This window comes from Zalophus californianus, chromosome 7, assembly GCF_009762305.2.
Source record: "Zalophus californianus isolate mZalCal1 chromosome 7, mZalCal1.pri.v2, whole genome shotgun sequence".
Taxonomy (NCBI): Eukaryota; Metazoa; Chordata; class Mammalia; order Carnivora; family Otariidae; genus Zalophus; species Zalophus californianus.
In genome coordinates, this window is record NC_045601.1 from 51,762,717 (window position 1) to 51,778,792 (window position 16,076).

General features: G+C 38.1%; 1 protein-coding gene across 2 annotated transcripts in view; it reads left to right on the forward strand.

Moving 5' to 3' along the window:
- The window catches only part of AK9 (adenylate kinase 9), a 135,710-nt gene extending 127,086 nt beyond the window's left edge, over nucleotides 1–8,624 (forward strand). For both annotated transcript variants that reach the window (XM_027604179.2, XM_027604180.2), the window contains exons 35-40: nucleotides 2,314–2,510; nucleotides 3,576–3,745; nucleotides 3,967–4,065; nucleotides 6,123–6,225; nucleotides 7,397–7,511; nucleotides 7,926–8,624. In XM_027604179.2, the coding sequence (XP_027459980.2) occupies nucleotides 2,314–2,510; nucleotides 3,576–3,745; nucleotides 3,967–4,065; nucleotides 6,123–6,225; nucleotides 7,397–7,511; nucleotides 7,926–8,128 (887 nt within the window). In that variant the 3' untranslated portion in view covers nucleotides 8,129–8,624. The remainder of the gene's footprint in view (nucleotides 1–2,313; nucleotides 2,511–3,575; nucleotides 3,746–3,966; nucleotides 4,066–6,122; nucleotides 6,226–7,396; nucleotides 7,512–7,925) is intronic.
- The last annotated feature ends 7,452 nt before the right edge of the window (nucleotides 8,625–16,076 follow it).

The following is a 16,076-nucleotide window of genomic DNA, read 5'->3' on the forward strand; positions in this document are numbered from 1 at the left end:
AGTCGACCTTATTGATCTTCTGCTTCAACTTCCACCTAATAATCTAACCTGTCCCTGATTGTTTAAATTTAGTTTTGACTTTTGTTTTGTTTTGTTTTCATTCCACATTTCCTTGTATGCTATCCAGTGATCCTCTCCTATCAGGGGGCCAAAGTTTACTCTGACTGACGAGATGGAGCAAGGTCAGGGCTAGAAGATTAAAGAGATTCCTCCTCATTCTGCCACATTCCAGATTAAGATATATGGGCATTGCCAGATGTCATCAAGAATACAGAAGAAGAGATATTTGAGTATCTTTTAGGACTTGAAGTCATGTGATTCTAAATTACCCTGTCACTAAACGTGTCAGGATTTGTGAGGTTCAGCATATCTGAGCTAAAGAGCAGCTAGGATTGTAATACTGTAGTACCATATAGTATAATATTATAGCACTATATAATACTATATACTCTAATAGTGAAACATATTATTATAGCATAGTACTGTACATTATAACACTTTAGAATAATATTATGGCACTATAGTATTATAGTGTAATGTTCTTTGTAGGGAAGGAATATTAGGGCTTCTTAGCTTTTTCATCTGTGTCATAAACAACAGATGGAATAGCATATTAGTTTATGCTGCATAACAAATTATTTCGAAACTTAGCAGCGTAAATAACCCCCCCACACACACACACACACAAACACAAAATTTCTGTGGGTCAGGAATCCAGTCAAAGTTTAACTGGATTCTCTGCTTTAGGAACTCTCACAATCCTAATCAAGATATTGTCTAGGATTATTGTCTCATCTGAAGGCCCAACTAGGAAAGAATCTACTACCACACTCATTCATGAATTGCTGACAAGATTTCGTTCCTTCAGGGTTGTTGGATTGAGGGCCTCAGTTTCTTGCTAGCTGTTGGCCACAGACCACTTTGAGTTCCTTCCCATATAGTCCTTTCCAACATGGTACCTTTGTTTTATCAAGTGAACAAGCTGAGAAGGCAAGAAAGGGTGCCAAAAAGAAGTCACAGTCTTCCATAATTGTTTTAGTTTCCTAAGCCTGCTGTGAGAAAGTACCACAAACTGGGTGGCTTAAACAACAGAAATTTATTCTCTCACAGTTCTGGAGTGTAGAAACGCAAAATCAAGGTGTTACCAAAGCCATATTCTCTCCGAAGGCTCTAGGGGAGACTCTGTTCGATGTCTTTCTCTTAGCTTCCGGTGTTGCCATCAATCCTCTCCATTCTTTGGCTTGTAGACCATTGCCCCAATCCTAAGGATCAATTTTATATGTTTACTTTGTCACATAACAAGCTATGATTTATGATTCATAGATTTTATAGTTAATTTAAGACGTTCCTAGGCATAATGATAGTTTTTAAAAGGCAAAACTTCTCACTAATGAAAGGGACCATTAACAAAATATATTAAGGGTCAAAATTTACTCATTGTAACTAAGATGTATGAAAAAAATTTTTCATTTTCTATAATATGTTTTATTTCTTTGCAATCCCCATTCCAGTGCAGTATTGGGGAGAAAACTCTCAAACCTGTTCACTGAAGGACCTTGGGCTCTTCCTTTTTAAAATAGACTCCTTGGGGTAAACCTAGTCACTTTTGGAAAAACATTTCTTCCCTTCTCTTGTGTGCCATCTGGGTACAGTAACATCACGTCAACAAACTATTTGCACTTTTTGAAATCTACCCCATAGAAAAATTTAGAATATGTAGCAAATTTATATATGTGTGTCTAAGTAGCTATGCAGACATGCATACACACACACACACACACACGCACACACACACACACACACGCACATATGGTTTATAACAGATATAATTTATAATAGATAAGGATTAAAAACAACCAAAACATTCATGAACAGATAAATGGCTAAGTAAAGTATATGCATATTTATGCAATGGAATACTATGCATCAGTTAAAAAGAACTAGGTAAATCATATAAACTGATATGGAAAGATGTCAAAGACCATAAATAACTGATAAAAGTAAGTTGCAGAATAATGTTTACAGCATAGTGGCATAAGCATGCTATGTGCAAAAAATAAATGTGTATATGCAAGTGTATAGAAAAAAGTCTGAAAAAGATACAAATCAACAGTGATTACTCTCAGGAGGGATGTTGAATTGAGAGGATGAAGGTGTGAAGAGAAACTTACTTTTTACTCTGTTGTTTGGAATTTTACAATGTATGTGCATTTGTATCATGTGTGTGTAATTGAAATCATTTTAATTTCTAAAATCACTGTGTTTTCTCTGAAAAGGAATATATAATAATAATAGTTAATCTGTTACTAATAGGAAAAGCTGCCTGCATAGACAAGTTATGTATCACACCTCAAGAACTGATTTCTCGCCTGGGCGAATTTGGACAGTTCTGCCCTATCAGCCTGGCAGAATCACATGAACTAGTTGATTGCTCTATAACTGATTCATTGGAATTTGCAGCAGAGTTCAGAGGGCACTATTACAAAATGAGTTCTCAGGAAAATCTGAACGTAAGTTTGTTCCTAACTTCATGTATTTACTAGGGAAAGAAAATGCCTGTCTCAGAATTCATCAAATAGGAAGGCGTGAGTACAGCTGGGAACAAACACCCAGGAACTGGAGACCAGGAGCCCCATTATTGGAACCTATGACAGTAGAACCAATGAGGCAACTTGGAGGGCAGTCCTGAGACTGCACCCCAAGATATATTTTGGCATACAGTGGAAGTTCAGGGTCAGTGATGGGCCCTCAGCTTAACAGGTAGGGAAACCCAGCAGTGCTTCCTACCAGTGGAGGGGATGCTGAGCATCAGGACTCAGCCCACAGCTGGGCATCCAGGGGGTTAAGCTCCCACAGTGCAGAAGGGAAGTCACAGTCAGTAGAAATGAAGAAAGATCTCACCTATGTCTCTCCTGTGCTTTAAAATGTTTTCATCACTGGGGTTCCCTGTATATCTGTACACTATATTTCTGTTTAAGGCAACAGAATACAAATCTGTTCTAATATTATATCTATAATTTGTGAAGATAAAGGCTCATAGTTGAAGACCATCAGATGCCTCTGAACATTTTACTTTCCTCTAAAGAGGTAGAATTTTTTTTATCACTTTATTAAGGAGACATTTAATTCTTCCTGCATATATAAATGGCAGTCACAGAATTTTAAAACTAGAAGTGACATTAGAGATCATGCATCTGGTCTGCCCTCTCCATTTTACAGTGTTAACTAAAGCTAGAGAGTTACCTCCCCTGCCAAACAGCACCCAACTAGTTCATTATACTGCAGAGCCGGAAGACAGATCAGCAAGTGATGTGCACTCCCCTGTGTCTGGCGCATAGCACGAGCTCAATAAATATGTTCTGTGTGAATTAGTGAGGGAGTGAGTGAACCGTGCGAGAGATCAGGAGAGAGACCTTGGATGTCATCACTTGGGGAAAGAGCCCCTGCAGAGCAGAGAGTAGCTCTCAGCTGGGTTGCTGCTGAAAATGCAGAAAAGCAGGAGAGCCCCCGTGGGTTTTTGACTGGCAAAGTACTCCTGTTTTAAATGGTCTTATTGCTGTAATCATTTCCTGTAGAAATTTTTGGAGAACCCAGAATTGTATGTGCCTCCATTAGCACCTCATCCATTACCACCTGCCGACATGATCCCCAAAAGGCTGACACTGTCAGAGCTGAAGAGCCGATTCCCCAAGTGCGCGGAGCTGCAGGGCTACTGTCCAGTGACCTATCAGGATGGAAACCACAGGCAGGTCCTCACCCTCAGGGGAGGTTAGGGTGATATCTCTACTCAGAATAGGCAGTTCCTATAACAATCTTAACATTTGGGTTAAAAGATCACTATTATTTAACTGGAAAATGTTTTATCTCTTCCTTGAGTTGCATAGGTAGAAAATGAAACATTTTTGACATTTTATTTGTACAGTGCTGCGTGTTAATTATACAATCTTTTTTTTTCTTGTCTTTCAGATATGAGGCCCTTGTACCTGGTAACATTAAATTTGCTTTAGAATATCGTGATCGTATATATATTTGTGAGACTAGAGAAAAACTCGAGAAATTTTTGAGGTGAGACCTTTCACTAAGTTACCAATATTGAATATCTTCTATGTTCAGTGCACCATGCTGGGGTGTGTGTGTGTGTACATGCATAAATATATTTGTGTGTATAGACATACTTATGCATACATACATGCATATACACACATATACATACATGTATGATGATGACTAAGAACTGGTTCATGCTGTCCCAAGGCCTGAGGCTCTGAGGTACATTAGACTCTACATACCTGTTAACAGCAGAATGTGATGGCACTTAGGGTGGGGAAATGCCAGGAGTTCTGGTAATGTGTAGCCCAAAAGTCTGGCTGAGTTGTCTGTTGGGGTAAGGCCTGAATGAGGAGTGGGAGTTGGGTAGATGAAGGGAAAGAGGGACGGGTTCCAAGCAGAGAGACCTACAAACAAACCTGGCCCAGGGGAATAACAGAACTGCAAGAAAGTCAGCGTGGCTGGACATGATGAAGAGAAAAGGAAAGGATTGAGAGGTGAGGCTGGAGATGGTGAGCAGGGCCAGTGGGTGAAGATCAGATAAAATCACCCTAAATTATTTGAACTTGACCCAAAAGGCAGTATGAATATATTAACTGGTTTTGCGTATTATATTCAAATTCGCTTCGGAGAGAGACCATCACTGGAGTGTTGATAATGGATTGGAGGCAGGAATACCAGTGCTAAGGCTGGTAGAATGATCTTGTCCAAAAACATACAGCATGTTTGAGGTCACCCATGAAGACTAGTGTGGGGAAAGCAGTGGGCTTAGGACCACACCCTGAGAAACGCCAACACACAAATGTGAGGAGAAGAGCTTGCAAGGAGAATGATAAAGAAGAACCTACAGAGAAGTGAAGGAGAGCCAGGTCGAGGAGGCTGTGGGGAGGAGGGGAGCTGGGTGGGGGTGGGGGGTTGGCCAACAAGTCTAAATGCAGTTTAGAGGTCAAGCAAGAGAAGACCTAAAAAGTGTGTCAGATTTCGGTTATAACGGGTCATCGGTGATCCTGGCAAAAATGGTTTCAGTAGAGTGAGGGGCGTGGAAGGTAACTACAGCGTGCCACACTCTCGATGCGAGGTGAGGAAATGAGGACACCAGAGGTGACACACACACAGGTTACCTACAGCAGCCGAGGGCGTGAAGCACCTGCGGGAAGCAGCCTGGGTGTGAGAGTGCAGGGCACGGTGGGGTCTTCTGCGGACCGGCCAACGGGCAGGCCCCAGGTAAGGAGAGCTGATGCTACTTATCTACTGCCAGACGTTTCTGTTTCACAAGTTGGAAACCAGATTCCTTTTTCTTTTTAAACCAAATTATTCTGTTTTTGTTTTTGTTCTTTAATGTTCATGACTGATTTACATTTCTAAAAATACTATGTTGATCAGATCGGATGGAATTTGTGCGGTAGTTTGTGATCTCTACTGAAGCTCACAGTTTCAAGAAGTTTAAAAAGAGAAGACACCAGTTGCTATAAATGATTTAGGATGGAAGGAGCGAAGGTTGTTTTCCTTTTTCCTTTTTTTTTCAATGAGGAAGCTAGGAGCACATTTAAATGCAGATGAATGGGGAGGATCCAATAAAGAAGGAAATGCCAAAGTGGAGAGAGAGAAATCACTCTAGAGAGGCTGGTGGGAGCGGGGGATCCAAAGTCTGAGGAGAGGCGGAGAGGGCAGAGGCAGCTCTGACGGGGAGGTAAGCTCCCCACGGAAAGAGGAAGTGTGTGCAGCTCCGCTTGTGGTGACTGGTTGAGGAAGTGCCCTTGGAACGGCTTCTGTCTATGTAACACGGCATCTGTGTCGAGGGTTCCCTGGGAGTCAGGAGGATGAGAACAAAGTTGGCTATTGTTGCTGTGAAAAACAAGAAAAGTGAGGCAAAGTGCGCAGCACTGAGGGCCAGGCAAAGTTGCAGGGCACAGATCTCCAGCAGTCCCCATCTTCTCACTTGTCACATTCTCTCCAGTGGAGAAAATCAGCCTGGTGAACTTTATCTCTTAGTTGTCTCTTACACATCCACTTTTCCTGTGTATTCACAGCGAGTGTATTTGTGAGCAGCTATCCGATGATCTTTATGTTCTCAGGTTGCCAGAGAAATACTGGAGCCAGAAGCTTCCGCACAAACTGCCCCCGTTGAAGGAGCCCATCCATCTCACGAGTCTTCCTTTGCCTGGATATCTGGAACAGGTTCAGTCACATGACTGTCTGTGTACATACATTAGTAGAGTACAATGATCTCTTTTTTAACAATAATTTTTATTTTGGTAACACTGAAATTCAAGGCAGAGTTTTCTGATTTTAAGCTGCAAATCCACTCTGAACCTATTCTGGTTTTGGATGGCTGGGAAAATAAGAAGTGAGAAGAACCCCTGCTTCTCTAATTTCCAAATATCTGCAATAAAGTGAAGAGAAAGCAGACTGTTGTGAAATTGTTTACATTTGACTTGTGGTTAGATTTCTTATTTTGAATGTCAGGGTCTGTAAAACTTTTTAAATTTGAAAGGTGCAGATTCAGTCTCCGAGAGGTTTATTCACTGCTCAAAAGTGTCGAGTGGCAATACCACCACAACTGAACCGGCAAAGTCATATTTTGCCCCAAATCTAGGGGCAAATGCCCCCAAATACTACTCAAGTCGCATCTTATCATCTAAATATAACTCTTTTTAAACAAAATAAAACTTACCAGTAATCAACCACTATTTTAAAAGCTCTTTTAAATTTTTCTATAAAATTAATGCCTAGGGCACAGTTTCATACCTTTCTCAGAAATTCTTAACCACTTCATTTTTTTCAACTTGCCTAGATGGTGAGCCTTTGGTCTGGTTTAATATCAAAAGGCAAGATGAGGCTCACCCAGAGAGGTGAGCAGCCTCATAAAAGGCCACGTTTCATCAGGAGGGCCTCACCTCTTCTTTGCCCACACAGGGTTCCAGAATCTTTGCTGCGGTGACTGACAACTGTGGTCTCTGGAATTCCTTGCCAGGTGGTCAAGGGTCCTGACAGCAGAGGCAGTCTGGCCAGTTCTGGCAATGGAAGTAGAAAACGGGCCAAGACAACTCAAAGCCCAGGGACCCCTTCTTTTGTCTTTAATATTTTATGGAAAATGTCAAACATAAAAATAGAAAGGATTGTGTAATGAGGCCCATGTATCTTTAGCCACCTGACATTCAGCCAATTTGTAATTTTCAATCTTCCTAATCAAAAGTACTTTGTGTTCCTTTCCATGTTGGTTAAGTGGTCATTTAACCACCTTATAGGCCCCATCCCCAACACCAAAGAATAGCCTCTTTAACTATTTGCCACTAAGAAAAAAAGCCAAATTCAAATATACATGTGCTCTACATTGTCCCCCCTGCAGGGCATCGCAACTTCACTAATTAAAGCAATGAATGCAGCAGGATGCTTAAAGCCCAAATTCCCGTTTTTAAGTATAAAGAGATCTGCACTGCTATATATAGCATTTCACCTAAAAGGTATGTCTTCTTTAATGATATGCTACTCAGAACTAATTTAACATTATTTGTAGTATACATGAGAAATGTATAGGATTGTTGAGCTGAGTCGGCTGCTTGCATTGGTAGCACTACAAATATTTTAATGAAATATCATTGTTAATAGCAAATATTTTAATGAAAATAACAAATTTGAGTTTCTAGTAAAGCAAGGACTATGAGTAATATGACCGGCTCTCAGTGATCCACACCACGGAGAAGGTGAGTAGAGGCAGTTACGGTCTAAGATGGAGCAACCCCCAGATCTCACCTGTGGTTTCGGTATCTTCTCAGCTACAGCTGTGCAACCCTTTCACACGCATAGTTCTCTTTCTTTTTAATTGAATGAGTCACTAACCTACCAGAAAACATTCAGTTCTGTGACATTTTCTACAGCCTTCAATCCCAAAAGTTCTGAATATACAAGAAGGAAGTATAAGAAGAAGTTGGAGCAGTTTATGGAGAGATGTGAACTCATCACATACCTGGGTGCCAAGATGACCAGAAAATACAAGGAACCTCAGTTTAGAGCCCTTGACTTTGATCATAAATTACAGACCTTTCTCTCTCTTAGAAATATAGACCCAGTTAATGGCTAGTTTGCTTGGGCAACTGCAACCAGGACGTCAAGAGTTTTCCGAAAGGGTTAGAAGGAAACAGGTTGAAAATCTAGCCCTGTCTGCTGTACTTTTTCCCTTCTGAGCGATACACTTCGGCTGCCGGCCGTCAAATGGACTCAAAGCTCTACCGGCCCAGAAAGGGTGCACTTCTGGAAGCATACATCTTGACATAATTTAAAAATGTATCTCTCTTTGCACTCATGATTTGCATTCATACATTCATGCTTTAACGACATAGTTATTCCATTTAGAATATTTAGGTAACTTATTTTACTTAATCTATTGTTCAATTTCCTTTTTAACATTTTCAGCCTCTGTTAAAGAAAATTAGTAAATCTTAGAAAGCTTCCAGAAACAAAATTAACATTGATATAGATAAAATAGAAACTTTGGTTACACTTACAACGTAAGGAGTTGCTTGTAAACTTCATGAACCTGAGACACTTTATCATTTTCCCAACAAAATAAATGCATTGAGATAACTAAATGGCTGCCTCTTTTCTTTTTCTTAAATATTCAAGAAGCAAGCTTTATACATTATTTTGTAATTAGAAATCACCTGGAGTTTTGAAAAGGATGAAATCTGGAGTCTTGTCATATGACATTATCCAGAGGTATATATGTTAGAGGAAAACTCACTAAATTGCATTTGAATGAGATTTTTAAAATATTATCAATTTTTCAACAGCAGTATAAGAAATACAGAATATGAAATAGCAAGATTGGCTCTTCAAAAAATAAAAAATACAACTACTAACTGTGTGATCTTGGGTAAATCTCAGTTTCTCTGAATGTTTGTTGTTTAATCTCCAAAATGAGTGATTTAGGGGTTTTTTTCCAGCTTAATGAGGTATAACTGACAAAATTACATATATTTAAAGTGTACAACATGGTGATTTTGATACAGGTATGCATTGTGAAATATGTCCCACAATCAAATTAACTAACCCATCCATCACCTCACATAGTTAGTGTGTGTCTCTATGTGTGTGTAGTGAGAACCCTTGAGAGCCACTCTGTTAGCAAAATTTAAGTATACAATACAGTATTATCAACTATAGCCACCATATTGTACATTAGGTCCTCAGAATTTATTCATATTATAATTGAAAGTTTGTACCTTTTGGCCAATATCTCCCATTTCTCCTACCGCTCAGCCCTTGGCAACCACCATTCTACTTACTCTCTGCTTCTAATGAGCTTGACCTTTTTGGTTTTTTAGATTCCACACATATATGATACCATGCAGTATTTGTCTTTCTCTGTCTGGCTGGCTTATTTCACTTAGCATAATGTCCTTCAGGTTCATCCATGTTGTCTTTGACCCTATAATTTCAACAATGTTAATTAAAAACTAGAAGGCTGTCCTATATATTTTTGTATAATATATTTTCATAACAAAATATGTTTAAACAAAACAAAAAATAAGAATTGAGATTCTAACCAGAGGGTGAAAGACATTCCAGGAGTTAACGAACATGTATATTTACCAAATGTGAGCCAGGCATGGTGAAGACTGCTCAGTTTATACAAGCATGTATATACTTACAAGGACCTCTCTCAGTCTAGGGTAAGAAATAAAAATGTAAACAGATACACAACACCTCTACAAAATACAGGAGATATAGGGCCTAGAAACTGGAGCACTACTGAATTAGTCTTGTAAAATCTCTATAAAGTGGGGGTATTGTCCCTATAAAGGTGCCCTATTGGCACAGAACAATGTCAATTACTCTTCTATTCCCCTCAGATACATTTAAGTCATGAGCTTTGGACTATAGTTTCTGCCTGCTACAGTTATCAGTCAACCATCATAGCCTGCAAGGATGTTTTTGATTCCCTTCATAATGTCAAAGGACTTCTACCAACCTCTAGTTGCTAGATGATTGTGACCCTCTCTTTTCTTCAAACTCCTGCTGGGTTCTCCATTGACCCAATTCACCCAGAAGCCAGTAGGTACTGGGCTTTGTTGAAGACTTTGCAGCTTCCAGGGCCAAAAGATGGGGAAGAAGAGTGGAGATTGAATTTGGAGGGGAAAGAGAAAAAAATCTGGATAGCCTCTTCTGTTTCAATATTCACCTGTAAGTGATCCTATAAGAATTTATAATCTATACTCTGATAACTCCAATATTAATATCCCAAATTCTGTTCTCATCTCTGAACTTCAGACTCTTGTCTACATGTGCTTACTGTATATCTTTACTTGGTTATCTAGTTGACATCTCAAATTTAATATTCCCACCCCATACTTGTTATTCACCCAGTTTCTCTTTCTCCAGTTTTCTCCCAGATTAGTTCATGGTAATGCTGTACACTCAGCTGATTTGGTCCCAAACCTAGGGATGAACCTGGATTGCGTTCTTTCCTTCACTCCCCACATCTCGTCTCTCAGCAAGTCCTGTCAAAGATTACCTCCAAAATATACCATGAGTCTGGGCTCTCCTCACGTCTTGTACTCCTCTCACCTACTTCCCATGCTTCTGTCCATGTTCCTCTAGGATCAACTTTCCATCTAGCACCTGGAGCAGTCTTTAAATATATAAATCAGATTTCATCATTCTCTTTTTAAAATCTTCCAATGGCTTCCTTCTTCAGTTAAAATAAGATCCAAACACTTTACTCTTGTCAGATGTGTGATTAATTTTATATGTCAACTTGAAGGGTATTTTGGGATGAGATTCAAATGTAAATCAGTGGACTGAGACTAAAATTGACCTCCATAATGTGGGTGGGCTTTATCTAATTAGTCGAAGGCCTGAATAGAACAAAAAGTGCAACCTCCTTGAGTAAAGGCAATTTTCCTGCAGACTGCCTTCAGACTTCATTTGCACTATCAACTCTTCTGGGTCTGAAGCCTGAAGATTTTAGACTTCCCAACCTCCATAATCATCAAGCCAATTCCTTGGAATAAATGTAAATCTCTGTGTGTGTGTGTGTATATATATATATATATATATATATATATATATATATATATATATATCCCATTCGTTCTGTTTATCTTGAGAACTCTGGCTAATATAGCATAAAACACCTTGCATGATCTAGTCCTGCCTCACTTTTCAACATCTTCTCCATTCTCTTTTATCTGTTCCCTCTTTCTTTTGGATTGACTAGGACTTTTTAATTTCATTTCTCCTCTGAAGTTTTCAAAGTTATGCACTCTATTTCTACCCACTGAGTAGCTATCACTACTCTTAACGTGAATGCTTAGTCTGAAGATAATCAATACCTCTATCCTTAAAACACTTAATACTATTCACCAGCTTGCCATCTTAAATGCTATTTTACTCAATATTTCAGACCTAGTTTATTTATTATCCAAAATAGACATTTTCTTTTCATAATCAGTGTTTATTTAGATTTTCCCCATGTTTGCTGTTTTTCTCTCTGTCACCAGTCCTCCTTACATCTCAGACTTTCCTTGTAGGGTTATTTTCCTTCCTATAGTAGGGGTTTGTTGGGGGTTAATGCTTTCAATTTTTGTTTGTCCAAAACTGTTTTGATTTTGTCCTTGTTTGTTATGATAGTTTTATGATATAAAAAATTAGAAATAGACAATCTCAATAAGCCTATATCTATTTAAAAAATTGAATCAATAAATAATAACCTTCAAAAATGGGAAGTGTCAGGTCCAGATGGTTCACTGGTAAATTCTATCAAACATTTAAGGAAGAAATTATACCATTTCTCTACAAAATCTCTATTTTTCTATCAATCTCTTTCAGAAGATAGAAGCAGAGGGAATACTTTCTAATTCATTCTATGGGGATACAACTACCCTAATACCCTAATACCAAAACTAGACCAAGACATTACAAGAAAAGAAAACTATAGACCAATATCTCTCATGAACATGGATGTAAAAACCCTAAGCAAAATATTAGCAAATCCAATAAGTATAGAAAGACTTATACACCACAACCAAGTGAAATTTATCCCAGGTATGCAAGGCTGGTTCAACATTCAAAAATCAGTTAATGTAATCCACCACATTCACAGATTAAAGAAAAATTACATGGTCATATCAATAGATGCAGAAAAAGCATTTGACAAATCCCAACACTCATTCATTATAGAAACTCTCACTGAACTAGGAATAGAAGAGAGCTTCAACTTGATAGATCATTTACAAAAACTTGAAGCTTATACCATACTTAATGGTGAGAAACTAGAAGCTTCCCCACTAGGGTCAAAAATAAAGATGTTCTGTCTCACCACTCTTTTTCAACGTCATACTGGAAGTCCTAACTAATGCAGTAGTACAAGAAAAGGAAGCAAAATTATACTAATTGAGAAGGAAGAAATAAAAATGCCTTTGTTCACAGACAACATGATAATCTATGTAGAAAATACAAAGAATCAACCAAAAAACCCTGGAATTAACAAGTGATTACAGCAAGGTTACAGTAAACAATGTTACTATATAAAAGTCAATCACTTTCATATATGCCAGCAATGAACAAATGGAATTTGAAATTGAAAACACAATACCATTTATATTAGCACCCGAACAAAATACTTAGGTATAAATCTAACAAAATACATATGTATATGAGGAAAACTTCAAAATTGTTGAATGAAATCAAAGAACTAACTAAAAGGAGAGATATTCCATGTCCACAGATACGAAGACTATATTGTCAAGCTCTCAGTCCTCCCAACTTGATCTGCATATTCAACACAATCCCAATCAAAATCCCGGTAAGTTATGTTGTGAATACCAACAAACTAATTCTGAAGTTTGTATGGAGAGGCAAAAGACCCAGAATAGCCAGCATAATATTGAATAGCCAGCATAAAACAAAAGAACAAAGTCAGAGGACTTACACCACCCAACTTCAACATTTATTATAAGGCTACAATAATCAAGACAGTGTCATTTTGGCAAAAGAATAGACAGATTAGTGGAACAGAAAAGAGAGGCCACATAATTAGATACAGTCAACTGATCTTTGACAAAGGAGCAAAGATGGTCCTTCCAACAAATGGTGCTGGACATCCACATGGAAAAAAAATGAATCTAGACACAGATTTTATACCCTTCATAAAATCACCTCAAAATGGATCACAGATCAAAATGTAAAATGCAAAACTATAAAATCCCTAGAAGACATCATGGGAGAACCTAGATGACCTTGAGTATGGCAATGACTTTTTAGATACAACACCAAAGGCATGATCCATGAAAGAAATGATTGATAAAATTCATTAAACTTCATTAAAATTAAAAACTTCTGCTCTGCAAGACCCTGTCAAAATAGTAAGAGGACAAACCTCAGCCTGGGAGAAAATACTTGCAAAAATATATATCTGATTAAAGACAGTTATTCAAAATACACAGAGAACTCTTAAAACTCAATAATAAGAAAATGAATAACCCAGTCTAAAAATGAGTAACAGACCTGCACAGACAATTCACCAAAGAAGAGATGCAGATGGAAATATGCACGTGAAAAGGTGCTCGATATAATGTCATTAGGGAAATGCAAATTAAAACAAGGTACCATACACACCTATTAGAATGGCCAAAATCCAGAACACTGACAATACCAAATGCTAGTAAGGATGTGGAATAACAGGAACTCTGATCATTGCTGGTGGGAATGCAAAATGCTACAGTCACTTTGGAAGACAACTTGGCAGTTGATTACAAAACTAAACAACTAAACATACTCTTACCATATGAACCAGCAATAGCACTCCTTGGTATTTACCCAAAAGAGGTGAAAACTTATGCCCACACAAAAACCTGCGCAAAGATGCTTATAGGAGCAATTGCCAAAACTTGGAAGCAACCAAGACGTTCTTCATTAGGTGAATGTATAAATAAACTGTGGTACATCCAGACAATGAAATATTATTCACCACTAAAAAGAAATGAACTATCAAGCTATTGAAAGACATGGAGGAAACTTAAATGCATATTGCTAAGTGAAAGAAGCCAATCTGAAAAGGTCATATACTATGTGATTCCAACTATATGATATTCCAGAAAAGGCACATGGAGACAGTAAAAAGACCAATTGATTCCAGAAGTTAGCAGTGAAAGAAGGATGAATAGTCAGAGCACAGAAGATTTTTAGGGCAGTGAAACAATTCTATAGGATACTATAATGGTGGATTCATGTCATTATACATTTGTCCAAACACATTAACTGTACAACATGGAGAGTGAACCCTAGTGTAAACTATGGACTTTGGGTGATAATGATGTGTCTGTGTAGGTTCATCAACTGTACTAAATGTACCACTCTGATGCTGGAGGTTACAGTAGGAGAGGCCGTGCATGTTGGGGACAGGGGGTGTGTGGAAACTCTCTGTACTTTCTGCTCAATCTTGCTGTGAACCTAAAACTATTCTAAAAAATAAAGTCTATTTAAAAGGGGAAGAAATAGGTAAATTTTGAAAATATCACTCCACCGAAGACTTCTTGCTTCTGCTATTGCTGTCGAAAAGTCAGCTGTCAGTTAACTGGGTTTCTTTGATAGGTAATTAGTATTTTCTTTCTACATCCTTTTAAGATCTCTTTATCTTTGATGTTCTGCACTTTGACTACAAGATACCTAGTTGTGAATTTTTGTTTGTTTAGCCTTCTTGGAATTTGTTTTCCAAGTCTGTAGATTTGTGTTTTGCACCAATTTGGGAAAATTCTCATCAGCATCTTTAAATATTGTTTCTCTCTCATTCTCACTAATCTTTCTATCTGGAATCCCAATTAGATTACATGACAAATCATTCTTATTCTGTTCTCTGTGTCCCTTGACCTCTCTTCCATACTTTCTATCTCCTTTTTTCAGACTAGCTTTATGGGCAATATTTTTAGATGTACCTTTTAGGTAGATCAACTTTAACTATTTAATCTGTCCATGGAGTTTTGTGTGTGGTTATGTATAAGCGTTATTGAACTATTATCCATTGATTTTTAAATTTCATTGATTACATTTTAACTTCTGGAAGGACTTTCCTAGTAGTGGTTCTTTTTAAAATTATGAATCGTTACAAATTTTTGGAGTTGACTTTTCCTCCTCACCTGAAGCCAAGGCCAAGAGAGAGATGTTATCTTGCTCTCTCCCTTTGCCAGGAGGCAGATTTTTTTTTTTCTAGCCCACCCTTTCATGGAGATTGTAGCCCTTTTGAGGGGCCTGGTTTCTGCAGCAGGGCTTCTGTTCCTACTCCCTACCTCATACACATCAAAGGCGTTGTCTTCTGGTCCCAGTTTACCCATTAAAACCTAAGCCTCTAGCTTCTGGTTTCACTAAACACCATGGCTTAGGATTTCCATGGCTCCAAGCCTAGTTTACTACTCTGATTTCAATTCCCTCTATTTTTTGGCCCCTTGCTTTCCTTTAAGTTCTGTTATGCACTTTGTGCTGTCATTTCTAGCTATCCTGTAGCGGAAATATTTTTCATAATTTTCATAAAAGACTTTCATAATTTAACTTCCTATATTGTCAGAATTAGACATCCTTTCCAATGAAGATTGTCAGATAAAACACAGGATGCTCAATTAAATCTGAATTTCAGATGATCACATACGTTTTTTTAGTACAAGAATGCTCTATGCTATATTATTCATCGTTTATCTGAAATTCAAGTTTTGCTGGATGTCCTATGTTTTTATTTGCAAAATCTGGCAAACTTACTTCCAATCTCCTCCCCCCTCATTGACTGTGCTCCCAGCCACAGGCCTTTCTGTCCCTCAAAAGTAGCAAACTCACTTCCAGTCTCAGAGCCTTTATGCTTGCTTTTCGCTTACCTGGAACATTCTTATTCCAAATCTTCACAAAGCTGGCTCCACATCATTTAGATGTCAGCTCAATGTCACCCTACTCACTTCACTTTCCCTGCCAATCTTCATCATCATTATAAAGCTTAACACTTTCTGAAATTACGTGATCTGTTTACTTGTGTTTTTGTCCTTTCT